This window comes from Elephas maximus, chromosome 4 (genome assembly GCF_024166365.1).
Source record: "Elephas maximus indicus isolate mEleMax1 chromosome 4, mEleMax1 primary haplotype, whole genome shotgun sequence".
NCBI classification, from domain to species: domain Eukaryota; kingdom Metazoa; phylum Chordata; class Mammalia; order Proboscidea; family Elephantidae; genus Elephas; species Elephas maximus.
Genome location: NC_064822.1, coordinates 32890422 through 32911707, shown reverse-complemented (window position 1 = coordinate 32911707; position 21286 = coordinate 32890422). Strand labels below are relative to the sequence as shown.

Genomic DNA, 21286 nt, shown 5'->3' with positions numbered 1-21286 from the left:
TTTAGTCATTTTGAACAGAAACAGAGAGAGCAGAAATTTTGACAGGTTGAAAAACAGCCATATCCCTGAGTCCCTCAGGAAAAGGTATCCAGTAAGATCCAAGCATATCCAGCAGTTAATGAGGAAGAATTCATCTAGAGACCATCTGCTGTTCAGCTGCTGCAAAGTGAACTTTTCCAAAATTCTGGTAATGCTAATTTTGACCTACAGATGAAGATAATTGACCAAGAAGAGAAACTGCAGAGCTCAAGGGATGTCTATGCCTATTTCTCAGAAAAGAGGGACTAGGATGATAGGAAAGAAGTAGAGGCATACCTGGTTAGCCTTAATGAGGCTAATATGCATAATATAAAAGTGAACTTTAGAAAAAGTCAATATACTTATCTTGAAGCATTTTTGGCATTTCTGAATACTCAAATGGAATGTAAGCAATCAAGATGTATTAATTGAAATAGGCTGGGATAATATAGTATTTGCATTCTGTGCAAGTTTTATTTACATCAAATTTTAAAAATACACCCAAACCAACAATGAAAAATAATAATACTTTATAACAAACTTACTCAAGTATACCAAAAAACCAAACCCATTGCCGTAGAGTCAATTCCGACTCATAGCGACCCTATAGGACAGAGCAGAATTGCCCTATAGGGTTTCCAAGGAGCGGCTGGTGGATTTGAACAGCTGACCTTTTGGTTAACAGCCAAACACATATTTAGAGCACAGTAACTCGACTTTACTGACTTGTGTTCTAGGAACATTTTGTACTTTTTTGGCTATCTTTTCTAATGATATGGAATGTAGTATAGCTCAGTGATCAAGGAGTATAAGCTAGAGTCTGTCTGGAGTTAGTCAGCCCTGGGCATGAAGCCTGACCCCACACTTACTTGCTGTGTGATTTTGAGCCACAATTTCCTTATCTGTAAAATATGATAATAATAGTACCTATCTCATAAGAGACTGTTCAGTAGACAATGACATTATCATTAATAATAAATGTTAGTATTCTGTTTCTCTTGTAGATGATGTTAAAAAGTTGTTAAGGGAGTTAGATGTGATGAATTCTGTTATTGCTCAGCTTGCTCCAGAAGGTAACTTTGCATCCTACATCTTCTCCCAAAAAATGGAACTAGTTTATTTTTGCATTTAATTAAACTGTTATTTGGAAAATGGAGCCCTGGTGGTGTAGTGATTAAGAGCTATGGCTACTAACCAAAGGGTCGGCAGTTCAAATACACCAGCCACTCCTTGGAAACCCTGTGGGGCAGTTGTACTCTGTCCTATAGGGTCACTATAAGTCAAAATCGAATAAACTGAAAATAGTTTATGAAATATGAATTGTGAACTATCATTAAAAATTTCTCAAACTGGAGCTCAATTTTGAGTTTGTAAAAAAAGTGGCCTCTAACAAAGATTTGTGGGTCTTTGGTTTCCAGGGCATGTTTTAAAGTAGTGGTTGAATAAACATTTAGCATACTTGTGTTGTTTGTTTTTGATATACAGAAGAAGTAGTTATCCACGAGTTTGCTAGTCTTTGTTTAGCAAACATGTCTGCAGAGTATACCAGTAAAGTGCAAATATTTGAACATGGCGGATTAGAGCCACTCATCAGACTACTGAGTAGCCCAGACCCTGATGTAAAGAAGAATTCTATTGAATGCATTTACAACTTGGTACAGGTAAGATGTTTTTTTAAAATGAATTTTCACAAAAGCTAGCCATAGAATTTATTTTCTCATATTTTAAAAAAAGCTTTAAAAAACTCACTATTTGGGACTAATCAGTTCTACTTGGTGCTTACATGATAGTATTTATCATCCAGAGAAAATAATGGACTTTTAATGTGAATACATTTCAATTCTCATGTCTTATAAGTGACTGCCTCCCATGTAAGAGTGTTTTAGAAACATACTTCTATTTTAAAATGACGGAATGGCATGCAAGTTAAGATCGGGTTATGCTAGGTAAAATTTACTTTTTCTGAAGCAGGAAATCTAATGTTCATGTTGAACCAGGTTTGACCTGGGCAGCTACTTGCTGATGTAACTTTGGTGATGGAGCACATTTGATGGAGTATTTTACAGTAGACCTATTTATTGGGGAAAACACAGTGATCTGAATATGCAGAACGTAACTCATTGCTCACAAGAGTACAAAAGAAAAAAAAAAAAGCCCTGTACTTTTTCCTTTGTAACAGAAAGAAACTGCCCACCTTCTCCCCTGCTCACCTGCCCTGTCCTCTTCCTCCTCGTCCCTTGAGCCGACACATACACCTTCACACCCTCAACAGTCACCTGACACTTTGGACAGCCTCCTCTGCTTCTTATCCTGCTCAGGCTCTTTAACAAATACCACACACACTTGATAAGCTTTGTAGTAGTTGTTAGTTGCCGTTGGTTCCGATTCACGGCGACCCCATGGGTGCAGAGTAGAACCGCTCCATAGGATTTTCAAGGCTGTGACCTTTCAGGGTGGGTCCGAACTGCCAACTTTTCAGCTAGTAGTTGAGCTCTTAACAATTTTTGCCACCCAGGGATCAGCAGAAAATACAAAACAGCATTTTAAATTACTGTCAGTTAATGTGTGAAAGGAAGAGATCTTGAAGCAACCATGAGGAAGAGGAAGAGAGTTAATTGAGAAGCAAAAATATCTAGATAATGTATCTAGGCAGAGCGACAAATGGATTTATGTCAAAAAGAAGCAAAAGCCTAAATTTCTGGCCTTAGCACATCATTGCCACTTCATTCTACACTCCCTGGCTTTACCCGCAGGGCTCCTCCCTAAAGAGACAACCTCAACAAGAGACTAAATCAAACAAAAAAAACCAAACCCACTGCCCTGGAGTCAATTCCGACAAAGCCAGCTCAATTTCCCTTCACTGGTTGCGTACGTAGGCTTTACTTCACCCAACAAGCCTAAATGCTGTTCTAATGTGTTTATCTTGTTAATCCCAAAAACACTTTGTAAGTATATTCCTCTAAATTTTTTATGAAGCAGAAATGAGAAGAATTGGCTCCACGATTACTAGTTAATAGCAGAAATACTGGTTAATGTACAATTTTTATGTCTAAAGGAAGTTGAATATTAGGAGTCACTTGAAGATAGACAGGATAAAACTAAGCTGTAAGTAGGGCCCAGTAGTCATCTATAATACCAAAAAAAAAAAGCAAAACCCTTGTTGTTGAGTTGGAATCGAACTGCCCCATAGAGTTTCCAAGGAGCAGCTGTTGGACTCGAACCACCAACCTTTTAGTTAGCAGCTGTAGCTCGCCGTAGCTCTTAACTGTGACACCAGGGCTACTATTTTTAATTTATGTTCTCATACCATCTAGTAAGTTTTGATTAAAAGTGCATGATTTAGCAGTCAAAGTTTTGGGGTTTTTATGGCTATAAGGTCACTATGAGTTGGAGTCGACTCAACAGCACGTCACAACAGTGACATGGCTTTTTGCCTTGTTTTCTCCACTCTTCACCCTAACCAGCCCCTCCACACACACACACACACCAAACACACAGAGAATTATAGACACAAAATGCAGAATAACTTGTCTAGACTACAACAACCCCTTGAGACTGTAAATGTCTTAAATAAAGGTCATGTATCTGAACTAAACGTGCTGTAAATTTGCATGCACAAAGCCTGCAAACAGCACTGCGTGCATATAAACATTTCATAAACAGTCCGTTTCAATGGAGATAATAAGGAATTGATACTGTCATTTCATTTTATCAAATATTATTTGTAATAGAATATCAAACAGTGTGAAAAGAATTTTATTATGCATAGATGTTATTGTAATGGCATTTATAGAAATAGGAATTTTTAATATAATAAATAATAGATGCTACGAAAGTCATAGATCATGTGTATTTATTGTTGTTGACAATGTCTACACAGCTAAAGTGAATATTCTGGTGCGTCGATTGAGGGTTTGCATAGTTTTTGGAACAAAAAATGGAAAAATTAAAACATGCCGTTATTTGTTAGAAAATAGAATTTCTCTATTCTTGAGAGAGTGCATTTTGCCTAAAAAATTACTTATTTGATCATTTGTATTTCATTGCAGGATTTCCAGTGTCGGGCTACACTTCAAGAGCTAAATGCAATCCCCTCTATATTAGATCTCCTAAAGTCAGAATATCCAATTATTCAGTTGTTGGCTCTCAAAACCTTAGGTGTTATTACAAATGATAAGGAGTCCAGAGCAATGCTAAGAGACAATCAAGGATTGGACCCACTTATTAAGATCCTAGAAACTAAGGTATTTGTAACATTCATTCAGCTATCTGTGATAAAAATGTATCTAAATGTTGCTATAAAGTGTGATTTCTAGAGTATTTTTTAAATGAAATTTTATTGTATTTAAGCATAATATTAAGTATAAAATACAGTGGACTAATTTGCTTACTGCTACATAAAGCTTATCCACTTGATTAAATTAGACTAATTGGGAAGGATATTATAAATTACTAAAGCCTCCTTCTGCTTTAAGGGGAACCCTGGTGGCTTAGCGGTTAAGAGTTTGGCTGTTAATCAAAAGGTCAGCAGTTTGAATCCACTAGGCACTCCTTGGAAACCCTAAGGTGCAGGGTTGTTATCAGTTGGAATCGACTCATCTGCTTTAGAAGATTTAAGATTTTAAAATTCATGTCTCTGACCTTCCTCATGATTTCCTGAAATACCTAGCCTTAGTGTTTGAACTTTTGGCTGCCTTGGTTTTCTCTGGAGTAAAGCAAGAAGAATAATTTATCTCCTAGACATATTTTGAGAAACATTGGAGCCAATTTCCGTACTAGCTAGTATGTTTCTTAGGAATGAATTAGACACCAAGAATGTGTATGCCTTGTTACCGGTTACAAAAACTAATCTGGTACCTTACTGAATACCACTTGTTGACTCGAAGTGGTTCTGATAGCTCCTGAAAGTGTCCAGTGTCTTAACTACAGAACAAAACGGGAAGTAGATGAGTTGTTTTCAGATCCACTCGCCCGTAATTTAAAAGTTTAATAAATTAACTCTTACAACAGAGATCTACTCTTAGGACTTTCAAAAATTCAGAAAATAGGGACAGATTGAAGGGAGCCATATCTCTGAATAACAACTTTATATTTAGTTTTAAATTACCCAGTAATTACATTCTTTTTTTAAGAATAAAACCTCAGGTCTTAACAGTGCACAACCAGGAAAATAAAGTAAGGTAGACCCTGAAAGGGCGCTAATTGCCAAGTGTGCTTGAGAGCCCTGTATACCTAGCCAGCTGGGATTTGTTGGTCCTCTCCTATGTGCCAAATGCTATGTTAGACATTTTATGTTTGTGATATAGAATTCCAATAACACTGTAAAGTGCATACTTTTAACTTATTTTTTTAAGTGGAAACTGAAACTTTGAGGTTCCTTAATTTGCCCTGTTGCCATAGATAGAATGATTAACTGCAGGATTGAACCCAGGTTTCTGTGATATGTCACGGTATTCTCACCTGTCTGACATTTCACCTGTCTTCTTCTACTCAGGCCAGGGAACATCTATTATATGGCAGACATTGTGTGGATATTTTGCATTTATGTAATTTTATTAAATCATCAAAACTATCCTTTGAAAAATGTGATAATAATCAGTTTTCTCAGTTGTAAAATGGGATTCATGACATAATAAAATTGAAATAATAATGTAATTATTATTATATCATTACTCTCATATTACAGATGAGAAAAATGAGGCTCAGAGAGTTTAAATAACTGCATGTCGTCACAGAGCTAGGAAATATAAGAGCAGAAACTTTTTTCACAACTAATGCACGCATCGTAGTTGGAAAAATTCAAATAATACAGAAATAGGGAGTGAAAAGAGAAAGTACTTCCTTCCATCCCCACTTAGGACTCCCCTCCTCTTCTCAGAGGTAACTATTATTGTTACGTATCCTTTCTGATCATCTTATTTGTCTACATATATGTACATACGCAAATATATAGGATCCATCCTTTTTTTATCCTTTCTGATCATCTTATTTGTCTACATATATGTACATACGCAAATATATAGGATCCATCCTTTTTTTTTTTCAAATAAATAGGATCATACTATACATGCTGTTCTACAACTTGCATTTTTTCACTTATTGTTCCTTGGAGAACTTTTCATGTTGGTACGTATGGAAGTGTCTCATTTTCTTTAAAAGTGACTAAAAATTGTTCATTGTATTAGCTATATTTATTTCTCCTTTATCCTGTTGATGGGCCTGCAGGTTGTTAACACTTTTTGCTGTATTTTTATATATTTTGTGAACATAAATTAATTATATTTCTCTATAAAGATATATAGAATTAATTGAATGTACTTTTTAATTTTAATATAAATTAATTCTAATATATAAATATGTATTTATATATTTTATGTATTTTTTGCTATAACATTTTTTGCTGCACAGTGACACAGTAGTTAAAAGCTCAGACTTTTAACCAAAAGGTCAGCTGTTCGAATCCACCAGCCGCCCCTTTAAAACCCTGTGTGCAGTTCTACTCTGTCCTATAGGGTCACTATGAGTCAGAATTGACTTGGCTGGATTGGCTTTGTTTTTTTTTCTTTTTTGGTTTAATACTTTGTGCACCTATATGAGAATTCCTCTAGAATATACACTCAAAGAGCAGTTACAGAATTAAAAATTAAACACATTTTGAATGTTTGTATACAATGCCAAGTAGTATACTAAATTAGATTTTCTAATTGATATTCCCACCAGTCATATTTGAAAGCAACTGCTTCCTTGCCTGCTTTCCAATACTGGATATTATTGGTCTTTTTATAAAGTTTTGCCAATATAAAGATGGAGAGGCATCATTTTTGTTGATATCTATTTCCCTAGTAACAACTGGACTGAGAACTTTTCTTCTTTCTTTTTTGTCCATTCAGATTTTCTTTTCTATGAAAAGATTAAAAAAAAAAAAAAGATATAGATATTTTCCTCTTTTTTTTTGTATTGTGTTTAAAGTGAAAGTTTACAAATCAGGTCAGTTTCTCATACAAAAACTTACACACACATTGTTATGTGACCCTAGTTGCTCTCCCTACAATGTGACAGCACACTCCTTTTCTTCACCCTGTATTTCCCGTGTCCATTCAATCAGTTCCTGTCCCTCTCTGCCTTCTCATCTCACCTCCAGACAGGAGCTGCCCACGTAGTCTCATGTGTCTACTTGAGCTAAGGAGCACACTCCTCACAGTATCATTTTATGTTTTATAGTCCAGTCTAATCTTTGTCTGAAGAGTTGGCTTCAAGAATGGTTTTAGTTTTGGGCTAACAGAGTCCGGGGGCCATGACCTCTGGGGTCCCTCCGGTCTCATTCAGACCATTAAGTCTGGTCTTTTCAGTAGAATTTGAGGTGTGTGTCCCACTTTTTTCTCCTCCTTCATCGGGGACTCTCTGTTGTGTTCCCTGTCAGGGCAGTCGTTGGTGGTTGCCATATTTTTCTCTTCTTTTAAGTTATAATATGAATGAGAATCTGTGACTGTATTACATTTGATTACCTCTGCTTGTTTTAGCTCATCAATCTATTTTGGATTTACTTTTCATTTTGCAAAATGTCTTTATTTTGCCACCTTCTCTGAATGACATTTTGTCTGAGCATAGTCATTTTCCCTCTGAACATTCAAAGTTCTGCTACATTGTTTTCTGCATCCAGTTGTACAATGAGAACTCTTAAAATAATCTGAATTTCTTTATTTTTCAGGTCATCTGTTTAATCCTTTCTGGAAACAGTAATGATTTTTTTTTTTAATTACTGTGTTTTAGTTGAATGTTTACAGTGCAAATTAGTTTTTCATTCAAAAACCTACACACAAATTATTTTGTGACATTGATTGCAATCCGCACAATGTGTCGGCACTCTCCCCCTTTCCCTTTCTACCCTGGGTTCTCCATGTCCATTCATCCAGTTTTCCTGTCCCTTCCTGCCTTCTCATCTTTGGTTTTGGACAGTTGTTGTCCATTTGGTTTCCTATACTTGATTGGACTAAGAAGCACGTTCTTCACATGTGTTACTGTTTGTTTCATAGGCCTGTGTAATCTTTGGCTGAAAGGCAGACTTCAGGAGTGGCTTCAGTTCTGAGTTAGCAAGATGTCTGGGGCACATAGTCTTGGGGTTCCTCCAGTCTCTGCCAGACTAGTAAGTCCAGTCTTTTTTAGGAATTTGAATTTTGTTCTACATTTTCTTCTTGTTCAGTTTGGGACTCTCTATTCTGATTCCTGTCAGAGTGGTTAATGGTGGTAACGGGGCACCATCTAGTTGTTCTGGATTTAGGCTAGAGGAGGATGTGGTTCATGAGGTCCATTAGTCCTTTGGGCTAATATTTTCCTAGAGTTTTTGGTTTTCTTCATTCTCCTTTGCTCCAGATGCATTGGGACAAATAGATGTATCTTAGATGGCCACTCGCAGACTTTTAAGACCCCAGACGCTGCTCGCCAAAGTAGGATTTAGAACACTTTCTTTATGAACTGTGTTATGCTAATTGACCTAAATGTCCCCGGACACTATGGTCGCCATCCCTCAGCCACAGTACCTCAGTACCTTGAGGAGTTTGTGTCTATGAAGCTTCTATGACTTTGCCTTGGTTGGGTCGTTCTGACTTCTCCTATACTGTGTGTTGTCTTTCCCTTCACCAGAGTTACCACTTGTATTATCTAGCTAGTGACTTCCCATCCCTACCCCTTTCCTCCCTCGTAACCATCAAAGATTATGTTTTTCTGTGTGTAAACTTTTCTTGGGTTTTTATAATACTGGTCTCATGCAAAGTTTGTCCTTTTGTGGTTGACGTATTTCACTCAGCATAATGCTTTCCAGATTCATCCACATTGTGAGATGTTTCCCAGATTCATCATTGTTCTTTATCATTGTGTAGTATTCCATTGTATGTGAGCACTGTAATTTGTTTATCCATTCATGTGTTGATAGGCACTTAGGTTGTTCTCATCCTTTTGCTTTTATGAATAACGCTGCGATGAACATACGTGTGCATATGTCTATTTGTGTGATGGTTCTTATTTCTGTAGGATGTATTCCTACAAGTGAGATTGATGGATTGTATGATATTTCTATTTCTAGCTTTTTAAGGAGGCACCATATCATTTTCCATAGTGGTTGTACCATTTTACATTCTCACTAGCATAAGAGTTCCAGTCTCTCCACAGCTTCTCCAGCATTTGTTATTTTCTGTTATTTTGATTCATGCCAGTAATGTCAGGGTAAGATGGTATCTTATTGTAGTTTTGATATATACTTCACTGATGGTTAATGATCACCAGCATTTCCTCATGTGTCTGTTAGCAGCCTGAGTCTTCTTTGGTGAAGTGTCTGCTCATACGCCCATTTTGTTATTAGATTATTTGTCTTTTTGTTATCAAGGTGTTGAAATTTTCTATAGACTTTAGCAATTAGACCCTTGTCAGTTATGTTGTAGCCAAAATTTTTTTCCCCAGTTTGTAGGTTCCCTTTTTACTCTTGTGAAGTTTTTTGATGACCATGTGTTTAATTTTTTAGGATTTCCCAGTTATCCAGTTTATCTTCTGGCATTTGTGCACTGTTAATTATGGTTTGTATTCTCTTTATGCCACGTATTAGGGCCCCTAGTGTTGTCCCTATTTTTTCTTCCATGATCTTCATCATTTTAAGTTTTATATTTAGGTCTTTGATCCATTTTGAATTAGTTTTTGTGTATGGTGTGAGCTATGGGTTCAGTTTCATTTTTTTTACAGACAGACATCCAGTTATGCCAGCACCATTTGTTAAAAAGACTGTCTTTTTGCCATTTAATTAACTTTGGTCCTTTGTCAAAGATCAGCTGACCATAAATGGATGGATTTACATCTGGGTTCTCCATTCTGTTCCTTTGGTCTATGTGTCTGTCATTGTACCGGTACCAGGCTCTTTTGACTACTGTGGCTGTATAGTAGGCTCTGAGATCAAGTAGTGCCAGTCCTCCGACTTTGTTCTTTTTCTTCAGTAATGCTTTGCTTATCTGGGACCTCTCACCTTGCCATATAAAGTTGGTGAAATGCAGTCCTAATCCAAATACCAGCAGCATTCTTGTTAAAGAAGGGATCAGGATTGCATTATATCTGTAGATCGCTTTGGGTTGGATAAACATTTTCACAATGCTGAGCCTTCCTATCCATGAGGATGATATGTTTTTCCATTTATGTAGGTTTCTTTTGGTTTCTTGCAATAGCATTCTGTAGTTTTCTTTGCACAGGTCTTTTACATCCCTGGTTAGATCTATTCCTAAGTATTTTATCTTTTTAGGGTCTCTTGTAAACGGTATTGTTTTCCTGATTTCCTTTTCAAAGTTCTCTTTGTTGGTGTATAGGAATCCAACTAACTTTAGTATGCTGATCTTGTAATCTGCTACTCTGCTGAATCTTTCTATTAGTTTCGATAGTTTTCTTGTGGAATCTTTGGGGTTTGCTATGTATAGGATCATATCATCTATGAACAGGGATAGTTTTACTTCTTCCTTTCCAATTTGGATGTGCTTTATTTCTTTTTAGTCCTTTATTGCTCTCACTGACTTACAGCACAGTGTTACATAGGAGTGGTGATAAAGGGCATCCATCTTTTTCCCATGCTCATGGGGAATGCTTTCAGCTTCTCTGTGTTGAGAATGGTATTGGCTCTTGGTTTCCTACAGATGCCTTTTGTTATGCTGAGGAATTTCCTTCTATTCCTGTTTTATTGAGAGTTTTTGTCAGGAATGGGTATTGGACTTCATCAAATGCCTTTTCTGCATAGATTGAAATGATCGTGTGATTTTCTTTTGTCCTATTTATGTGGTGGATTACACTGATTGATTTTCTAATGTTGAACCATCCTTGCATACCTGTTATGAATCCCACTTGGTTGTGGTGTTTTCTTTCTTTTAATAAATAGCTGAATTCTACTGGCTAGAATTTTGTTGAGAATTTTTGCATCTATGTTCATGAGAGATATTGGTCTGTAATTTTCTTCTTTTGCAGTGTCTTTGACCAGCTTTGGTATCAGGATTATGCTGTCTTCATAGAATGAATTCAGGAGTATTCCTTTTCTATGCTATGAAATTGTTTGAGTAGTACTCCAATATTCTCTGAATGTTTGGAGAAAATTAAGCCATCTGGGCCAGGGCTTTTGTTTTGTTGGGAGTTTTAAATTACGTCTTAGACCTCTTCTCTTGTTATGAGTTTGTTAAGATTTGCTGTCTCAGCTTGTGTTAGTTTCGGTAAGTATTGTGTTTCTAGAAATTTGCCCATTTCCTCTAAGTTCTCAAATTTGTTGGAGTATAGTTTTTCATAGTTTTCTCTAATGGTCCTTTTAATTTTAGTTGGGTCTGTTGTAAATCTCATTTCTTAATTGGTTTATTTGCTTCATTTTCTGTTTTTCTTTTGTCAGTTTGGCCAATGGTTTGTCGATTTTGTCGATCTTTTCAAAGAACCAACTTTTGGTCTTGTTGATTCTTTCTATTGTTTTTCTGTTTTCTATCACGTTTATTTCTGCTCTAATTTTTATTATTTCCTTTCTTCAGGTGGCTGTGGGCTTCTCTTAATGTCCTCTTTCTATTTGTTTGAGTCGTAGTGCTAACATTTTGATTTTGGTCTGTTCTTTTTTGATGTGTGCATTTTTTTTTCCTATAAATTGACATCTTATCACTGCCTTTGCTGTGTTGCAAAGGATTTGGTATATGTTTTCATTCTTATTGATTCTAGAAATTTTTTTATTCCCTCTTTGATTTCTTCTGTTACCCATTCATTTTTAAGCAAGGTGTCACTCAGTTTCCATGTATCTGATTTTTTTCCTTGTTCTTTCTGTTACTGATTTCTACTTTCATGGCATTGTGATCAGAATATTTTGTGTTATTTTGATGTTTTAGATTTTATTGAAGGCTGCTTTGTGGCTTAAAATGTGTATTGGAAAAGAATGAGTACTTTGCTGCTGTTGGGTGGAGTGTTCTGTATATATCTATGAGGTCAAGTTGGTTGATTTTGGCCTTTAGATCTTCTGTATCTTTACTGAGCTTCTTTCTAAATGTTCTGTCCTTTACCAAGAGTGTAGTGTTGTGTTGTGGAACTGTCTGTTTCTCTTTTCAGTGCTGTTAGACTTTGTTTTATGTATTTTGGAGCTCTGTGTAGATATTTATTGTCATGTCTTCTTGATGGATTGCCCCATTAATCATTATATAATGTCCTTCATTGTCCTTTATGGTTGTTTTTGCATTATAGTCTATTTTATCTGAGTATTGTCACTCCTGCCCTTTTTTGGTTAGTGTTTGCTGGATATATTTGTCCACGCTTTTATTTTTAATATGTTTATGTCTTTGTGTCTAAGGTGTGTCTCTTGTAGACAGCATATGGATGGATCTTGCTTTTTTATCCATCCTGCCACTCTCTCTCAACAGGTGCATTTAAGCCATTTACATTCAGTGTGATTATCGATACGTATGAGTTTATTGCTGTCAAATTGGTGTGATTTTTTTTGTGATGCTGACATTTTCTTTGTTCCTCTTACTTTCTTCTGCTGTGTTTCTTTTCTTTCTTTTTTATACATTTTGTATTTACTGAGATTTTATGTTTTTCTTCTTTTTTATTCGTATGAGTAGTCTTGTTAACTTTCTCTGTGGTTACCTTGAAATTTACCCATATCTTCCTAAGTTTGAACTGGTGTTTTACAACATGATATCACTTTGACTTCCTCTCCATTTGGACGTTCTATACTACACCATTTATTCCCCCCTTTTATTGTTTTGACATTGTTGTCATTTACAGATGGACAGTTCTGTTTCCCTGTTTTAAGTCTTCTGGCCTTTGTTTTATTATTGAGAATTCTTTACCTATGTTGGTATCTGGCTAATGCTGTCCTATGTTCTAGACCCTGGTTGTTGTTGGTTCTCTAACCAAAAAAAAAAAAAAAACCAAAGGACTCCCTTTATTATTTCTTGTAAGTTTGGTTTGGTTTTCACAAATCCCTTAACTTCTGTTTACCTGGAAATGTGCTAATTTCCCCATTATATTTGAGAGAGAGTTTTGCCAGGTATATTATTCTTAGTTGGTGTTTTTTTTTCTTTCATGGTTTTATATGTCATCCCATTGCCTTCTTCTCTGCCTAATTGCTGCTAAGTAATTGGAACTTGGTCTTACTGTTTCCCCTTTGTAAGTGACTTTTTCTTGAGCTGCTCTCAGGATTTTTTCTTTGTCTTTGTCTTTGATTGTGATATGTCTTGGTGACTCTCTTTTGGTGTCTATCCTATATGGGGTTCGTTGAGCTTTTTGGATGGTCAGCTTTTCATCTTTCATGATAGTTGGGAAGTTTTCTGCCAGCAAATCTTCAACAATCTCCTCTGTGTTTTCTGTTTTCTACCCCTGTTCTGGAACTCCGATCACATGCAAATTTTTGCTCTTCATTATGTCCCACACGATTCTTACGTTTTCTTCATTTTTCTTATTCTTTTCTTTGATTTTTCCTCAAAGTGATGTCTACGATTTGTCTTCAGTCTTGCTGATTCTGTCTTACATTTTTTCAAATTTGCTCATAAAACCTTCTATGAGTTGTCTGTTTCTGGAATTTTCTTGTTTATCTTTTGGATTTCTAGTTGCTGATTTTGTATGATTTCTAATTGTTTTTTCTTTTGACATTTTGTTCCTGTATTATTTTCCTGAATTATTGTTTTGTCTGTGTTTTCCTTGATTTTGGCTATGTTTTTGTTGGTTTTGTCTGTGTTCTCCAGGATTTTGTCTGTTTTCCTTGTTTGTGTGTGTGTTTTCCTTGATGTCTTTCTCTTTCCTAATCTCTTGGAGAGCCCGAAATATAAATCTTTTGAATTCTGTATCAGGTAGTTCCATTGCTTTTTCTTTTATTGGAAGGTCACCTGATTCTTTATTTTGGTCACTTGCTGAAGCCATTTTGTCCTCCTTTTTTATATGTTTTGGTACTGCCTGCTGTCTCCAAGACATTAAGGTGTGATTTTCTTTATTTATTGATTGTATGTTTGTTTGTTTTGTCCTGCTTCTTTGTTTTATTTTGATATGTCAGGGCTGTTGGGCCAGGTGTGCTTTGCTGCTTGCTCATCTGTGAGCACAATAGCTCTCAACACCCTGTCTGGGTGGGTAGGGCAGAAGGAGGCAGAGCAAGCTCATTTTGAAGTGCACTGGTTTGGCGACGTGGCTGAGGGCAGACTGGGCAGACTCTGCATACCTCCTGCTGTTGGTCCAACAGTGTGGGAGTGTTCAGAGCCCCTTTCCAGATAGGTGGGTGTGTTGGATGGGGAGTGATATGGTCTCGCTTCCCACTGCTCAGAACCTGGTCAAGTGGCAGGAGGAGAGGGGCAATGCTGGCCCAGTGTAGTAGAAGGCCTGATCACCAGGGACGCTGCAGCCACAGCTGCTCAGTGAGGGCCAGTAGGAGGGGCGGTGGCATACGGCTGTACATTGCGAGAAGAAATAAAAGAGAGAGAAAACAGAAAAAAAAAATAGCTGTGAGTGGGGGTGGTGTGGACCTAGGGCCAGCAGGAAGGAGTGGGAGGTGGAGTATGGGGTCATGGGGGAGGTAGAAAGAAAAAAAGAATAAGATAAATGGTGGTGTGGTGGGAGTTGGCTGGTGGGACTGGGGTGGACCTGGGGCAGCGATGGGCCAGTGTGCCTTTGGCACTCTGTCTGGAGCAGCGAGAGGGGTGTGGTAAATGGGGCTAGGTGGGAGGGAGAAAGGAAAAAAGAAAAAAATGACAGTGCAGCAGAGGCTGGTAAGTGGGGGTAGGACAGACCTGCAGGCTTGTGGGAATGCAGGGGAGTTGATGTACTGGGCTAAGTGGGAGGGAGAAAGAAAAGAAAAAAAAAAAAGGAAAAAATTGCCAGTGTGGTTAGGGCCATGGGTGGGGGTGGGGTGGACCTAGGGCAGTGTCAGGTTGGATCACTGGTGGCTTTCTACTTGCATTTGCATGGCGGAGTCCAGCGGGGAGGCAGGAAAGTGATGTACAGGGGTAGATGGGAGAAAGAAAGAAAAGGAAGAAAGAGAAAAAATTTTAAATAAATTTAAAAAATTGGCTGTGTGGTGGGGTCTGGCAATTGGGTGCGGAGAGGGCCTGAGGTTCAGTGGAAAGGAGGGGAGGTGATGTATAGGGCTAGGTGGGAGGGGGAGAGAAAAGGAAGAAGAGAAAGAAAATGAAGCAAAAAAAAAATGGCAGCACAGTGAGAGCTGGCAGGTGGGGGCAAGGTGGACTCAAAGTGGCAGCAGGCCAGTGACTCTCTAGCTGTGGTGACATGGCAGGGGGTTGCAGGAAGGGTTGGAGGTGGAGTACAGGGCTTGGTGGGAGGGAGAAAGAAAAGGAAAAAAGGGAAAAGAAAAAAATGGTGCAAAGGGGAGCTGACAGGTGGGGGTGGGGTGGACTCAGGGAGGCAGTGGGCTAGTGGCTCTCTAATTACAGCAGTGTGGCATGGCCTGGCTGGAAGGGGCAAAGGTGGTTCATGGGGCTAGGTGGGAAGGAGAAAGAAAAGGAATGAAGGGGAAAGAATGCTGTGGCAGGACCCAGCTGGCCGGGGCAGTGGGGACCCATGCAGCAGTGGACTGGTGGCTCTGTACCCTCAGTGATGCTGCGTGGCCTGGTAGGAAGAGGTAGAGGTGGCATATGGGGCTAGGTGGGTGGGAGAAAGAAAAGGAAGAAAGGGGAAGAAATGACACGGTGGGAGCTGGCACATGGGGGCTAGGGGGACACAGCGTAGCAGTGGGCCAGTAGCCCTCTAGCTAAGCTGTTGTGGCATGGCCCGGCAAGAAGGGGTAAAGTTGGGGTGCCAGGCTAGGTGACAGGAAGAAAGAAAAAAAAAAGGAAAGGGAACAAATGGCATGGTAAGAGCCAGCAGGTGGAGGTGGGGCAGACCAAGGGTGGTAACAGGCCAGTGGCTTTCTACCCAAGGCGGTGTGGCATGGCCTGGCAGGAAGAGATGCAGGTAGCATATGGGGCAAAAGGGTGAAGGTTGGGAAAACGTGTTTCTCTGATTACCGGGTGCTCTGTCTCCTGTTGGGAGCTTGGTGAAGTTGCCTTCCTATACTCCCTGTCTGGGGTCGTTGCTGGCTATGCTCCAAGATGGTGACACTGTGCCGTGTTAGTTGGCAGGGGACATCTCTCCTCGTTCTTTGTATTCCTTCAGTTCTTCTTCCATCTAGTGTTTGATCTAGCTCTTTATCCTTTCATTTGATGATCAGGCTTCCAGGACTGACATTTGTATCTGTTTTACTTAGTTTTTTGGGTCTTTGCTGTAGAGGGACAGCATGATGTGTCTGTCTAGGATGCCATGTTGGCTCCACCTCAGTGATTTTTTTTCTTCATCTTTGACATTCTCTGATCATAGATTAGTCCATTTCTCCTTGTAGTTCAATCAGTTCAAACTTTTTGTTAGAAGTATAAGGTTTTAAGAGTACTATAACTTTTTGTTGAATTATACCTTTGTCATTATTAAATATTATGGGTTTTCTTTTTCTCAGAAACAACAATGTGCCAGTTTTTTATCCTTTGACTCTACCATTCTCCCCATTAAAATCATCTGGAGTTTTAGTTCCAGGTTATTATTTATTTTTCTTACATTATGCATAAATGTATTTAGACTAACGGTTTCTTTACTCACCATTGTTTATTATATCCTATATGTTCTTCTTTCTTGGATTTATTTTTTCTGAAGTATATCCTATGTTATTTATTTTAAAGAGAGTATGTGACTAAACTTTAAATGCTTTCATGTTCAAAAATAATCTTAATTTTACTTTTCTACTTAAGTGCTATTTTGGCCAGGAACATAATTTTTTTTTTTTTTCCTTTGGAACTATGAAGAAATTGCTTTATATCATCTGTTGTTCCCAAGAGGAATTCTGATGCCAGTCTGATCTTAGTTCCTGTGTAAGTAAATTATTTCTTTCTCTATGGGAGCTTTCAGTATTGGCTTTGTATCTTTGGTGTTTTGAAATTTCCTCATGACCTATCAAGATGTAGCTTTTTTTTTTTTTTAATTATTCATCCTGCTTGGTACATGCTGGATTCTTTTACACTGAGGGTTTTTTCACTTGCGCAATATAGTTTGAATGATTTCTTTTGATTATTTTTTTTCATTCTTTTTAGAATTGCTTTTATAAGGATGTTGGACCTTCCAAATATATTCTCCATATTTTTATACTGTTCTCTTATACTCTCCATTTGCCCTTTGGCTTGCATTCTTGGAGAATCCTTGGACAATATCTTTCAGCTCACTATTTTATATTAAAGCTCTGTTCATTCTACTATTCAGTCATCTCTTGAAATTTTTATTTCTATAAATATTTTTCATTTCTGAGATTTCTAATTGATTCTTTCTTTGGATAAAATAAGAGCCCCTTGAATCCCTCTAGGATATGTTACACTTATTTTAAAATTTTGTTCTCTTTATTAACTCTTTTGGGTTTACAATAATATTTGCTGATTGTTGTCTGTCTGCTATCTTTGTGTTTGATAATTCCCATTTGTCTACACATAGAAACTCACAGGGACTTAGCTCCAGTTATTATTATCATGGAACAGGATTATGTGCAGTGGGGTGCGCCAGGAGCTTATTTTCTAGAAGTGGGACTCCGCATTCCTCCTGGCATCACTGGCTATCTGGGTCACTTTGTATCTTCCCAGCCAGGTGTTCACACTCTCTGATTTAGCTTCTTGTTATCCTCTCTGCTGTCCACTGTAGAGGAATAGGGAGGCAGGAAGGGCTAAGCTGCTGTGTGCTCCCAATATGGTTCTCAAATGATCATCCTGATGATTGCCTCATGTTCCCCTCCCTCTCCTTTCATCCACTGATTCTGACCTTGGAGCAACCTCTGTAACTGCTTCTACTTCTATAACTGTTTCCTCATGCACGTGTTTATACACATGCTTCAGACTGTGTTTTCTCCATGAGGCTAAATCTTTCTGCATTTCAGAAATTCTTCCAAATTCATGATTTATTAGTGGAACTCTCTTATTTTCAGAAACTCTGGTGGCATAGTGGTTAAGTGCTATGGCTGCTAACCAAAAAGTCGGCAGTTCAAATCCACCAGGAGCTCCTTAGAAACCTGATGGGGCAGTTCTACTCTGTTCTATAGGGTCTCTGTGAGTTAGAATTGACTCAACGGCAATGGGTTTGGTTTTTTGGTTCTCATTTTCTGGACTTTTATGAATCAGTTTGGGGGAAGTTGACATATTAATACTGAATGTCTCTGCATACAGCCATATTATATCTCTCCATTCGTTTAGGCCTTCTTTAATTTCTTCCAAAAATGTTTTGTATCTTTCGGTGCACAGATTTTGCACACATTATGTTCAATTTATCTCTATGCAATTCATGTTTTAGAAATGTGTTGTAAATTAAGTCGTATTTTTTATTTTACTTCTCAATTGTTCATTGCTAGTATACAGAAATACAATTGACTTTTATGTATTTAACTTTTTTATCCTGGGATCTTACTAGACCTACTTATTAGTTTTAGTAGCTTTTTGCAGACTCTTTAGGATTTTCTGGCTATTAAGTATGATTGTAACTGTAGGTTTTTCAAGTTGATGAAGTTCCCTTTTATTTTTAGTTTGCTGCGAGTTTTTATTATGTATGCATGCTAGATTTTTTAAATGTTTTTTTTTCTGAATCAGATGAGATGGTTATTTAGTTTTTTTTTTTCCTTTATTAACATGGTGAATTAAATTGATTTTCAAATATTAAACCAATTTGCATTCCTGGAATAAGCGTCCACTTGTTCATTTTATATGTTGTTGGATTCAATTTGCTGATACCTTGTTAAAGGTTTTTGTGTCTCTGTTCACGAGGGATGTTAGTCTGTAGTTTTCTTTATGTATTTATATAATTGTTGGATTTTAGTATCAGTAAAACTGGCTTCTAAAACAAGTTGGGAAGGATTAATTTATTTTCTATTTTCTGAAAGAGTTTTTATAAGATTGATATGATTTTATCCTTAAATGTTTGATCGCATTTACCAGTGAAGCCTTCTAGGCCTGGAATTTAACGAGAAGGTTTTTAGTTACAAATTCAATGTTTTGAATGAGATATAAGGGTATTCAGATATTCTGGTTTTTTTTTTTTTCCTGTGTCAGTTTTCATTATTTGTGTCTTTCAAGAGTCTGGTTGTCCATTAAGTTTAAGTTGTCTAATTTACTGGCTTAATACAGTTCATAATATTCCCTTCGCATGCTTGTAATGTATGGGAGATCTTTAGTAGTCTCCCTAATATAATTCTTGGTATTGGTCATTTGTATTTTCCCTCGCTCAGTTGAGATAGAGATTTGTTATTTTAAAAAATATTTCAAAGAGTCAGTCTTTGTTTTCACCGATTTTCTCTACTGTTTGCTTCTGTTTCATAGATTTCTTCTTTTGCCTTTATTTCTTTCCTTCTTTTTACTTTGCCTTTAATTTGCTGTTTTTTCCCTAACTTCCTAAGGAGAAAGCTAAGGTCAGTTTTAGACCTTTGCTCTTTTCTGGTATAGGCATTTTAAGTTATAAATTTCTTTCTAAGCACTACTTTAGCTACATCCTACAAATTTTGCTATGTTGTATTTTCATTACCATTCAGTTCTTATTTCCCTTGTGATTTCTTCTTTGACCCATGGTTTATTTAGAATTAATTTCCAAATATTTAATTTTTCTAGATTCCTTGTAGTAGCTGTTTTCTAATTTAATTCTGTTGTAAATCAGAGAACATTCTCTGTAAATATTTCAGTATTTTGAAACCTATTGAGACTCGTTTTGTATTGCTGATCTTGAAGAATGGAAAGGATGTGTATTCTGCTGTTTTGAAGATTAATGTTCCATACATGTCAGGTAGGCTAAAGTGGTTGACAGTGTCATTCAAATATTCTATATCCCTACTGATTTTTTGTCTAGTTTTTTTTTTTTTTTATCAGTTAGTGAAAGAAGTGTGTTAAACCTTCTGCTATTATTGTATATAAAAAAAAATTATTGCATAGGATTTGTTTATTTTTCCCTTTGGTTTAGTTACTTTTTGCCTCTTGTAATTTGAAGCTGTGTTATCAAGCATACTTACATATATAAATGTCACTTTTTTCCTGATGTCTTGGCCCTTTTATTATTATAAAACTACAGCTCCCTCTTTCAAGGATAGGATATCTTCTTTTTCTAGTCGCTGCCTTTTTTTTTTCCCCCACCAGAGTCCCTGGGATGATCTCTACTCATGTTTGGTTTAGTGATCGCCCAGAGATTTGAGCATAGTTTATTCTCAGATTTTGAGTTACATCCCTTCTGTGGTTCTCTCACTTCCAGGATTTCCTCCTTAAATTTCTGGCTGTTCACATAAGGCTACAGTTGCCTACGGTTCTGAGGGTTAGGGAAAGCCACAAACTCACAATACCTCTTCCTTCCAGTTGCAGATTTTGAAGAATATTCTTTACTTCATCTTCTGTCTGTTTTTGGATGTATTCAGTGCCTTTAAATAGTACTTTTTAAAGATATTTCCTCCACATTTTAAAATCACTATTGGTAGAAGTTGTATGAACAACTCTACCATTACTGGAAGTTTCCTCCATAACATTATTTTTTACCCATAAAACATTTTGGAGTAGGAAATGAGAAAAGATGGGGAATGTGGCAAAGGAGATTGATTATTACTTCGAAAAACAGAATTCCTCTTTTCTCAGGCCTCTGTCACAACAAAATTAATTACATTATATTCTGACTGACCTAAGTCCATCATGCAATAAAATTTGGAAAGTTTAAGTCATCCTTTCTAAAGTTGTGTTTGCTTTTATTATTAGGAACTGAATGACCTTCATATAGAAGCACTTTCAGTGATAGCCAATTGCCTTGAAGATATGGATACTATGGTGCTGATTCAGCAGACAGGGGGTCTTAAAAAGCTCCTAACTTTTGCAGAAAACTCTACAATTCCTGATATCCAGAAGAATGCAGCAAAAGCAATTACTAAAGCAGCTTATGATCGTATGTTTTATTTTACATAAACTAAGCATACATAATCTTTCTTGTATTCTGGGTTTTGATTAATGCTAACAAACAATAGAGTATTTGTCTGCTTTTAAATAACCACTTGAGAATAGTGCTATAATTCTTACTAAAGCCCAAAACTCACCTCAATGCCAATGAGTTAGAGATTGCTTTGTCAGGGATATAATAAACTCAGTAGGATTTAATTATAATTCAAATTTTTTAAACAATCATTCCTAAACTAAGTCTTAAGCCTTTATTTCTCTTGTGTTTGGAATTTATACAGAATGTGTATTATTTTTGATTCTGAAACCTTTTT

The 21286-nt window shown here is 37.0% G+C and overlaps 1 protein-coding gene across 11 annotated transcripts in view; it reads left to right on the top strand.

Annotated features, from left to right (window-relative positions):
- Positions 1 to 21286, top strand: part of ARMC3 (armadillo repeat containing 3) — a 136287-nt gene that overhangs the window by 39590 nt on the left and 75411 nt on the right. For 9 of the 11 annotated variants that reach the window (XM_049881841.1, XM_049881838.1, XM_049881836.1 and 6 more), the window contains 4 exons: positions 1023 to 1091; positions 1504 to 1679; positions 4068 to 4262; positions 20781 to 20964. In XM_049881841.1, the coding sequence (XP_049737798.1) occupies positions 1023 to 1091; positions 1504 to 1679; positions 4068 to 4262; positions 20781 to 20964 (624 nt within the window). Of the gene's footprint in view, positions 1 to 1022; positions 1092 to 1503; positions 1680 to 4067; positions 4263 to 5712; positions 5899 to 16837; positions 16899 to 20780; positions 20965 to 21286 lie in introns of those variants that run through there. The other 2 variants (XM_049881846.1, XM_049881847.1) reach the window with 2 other exon arrangements.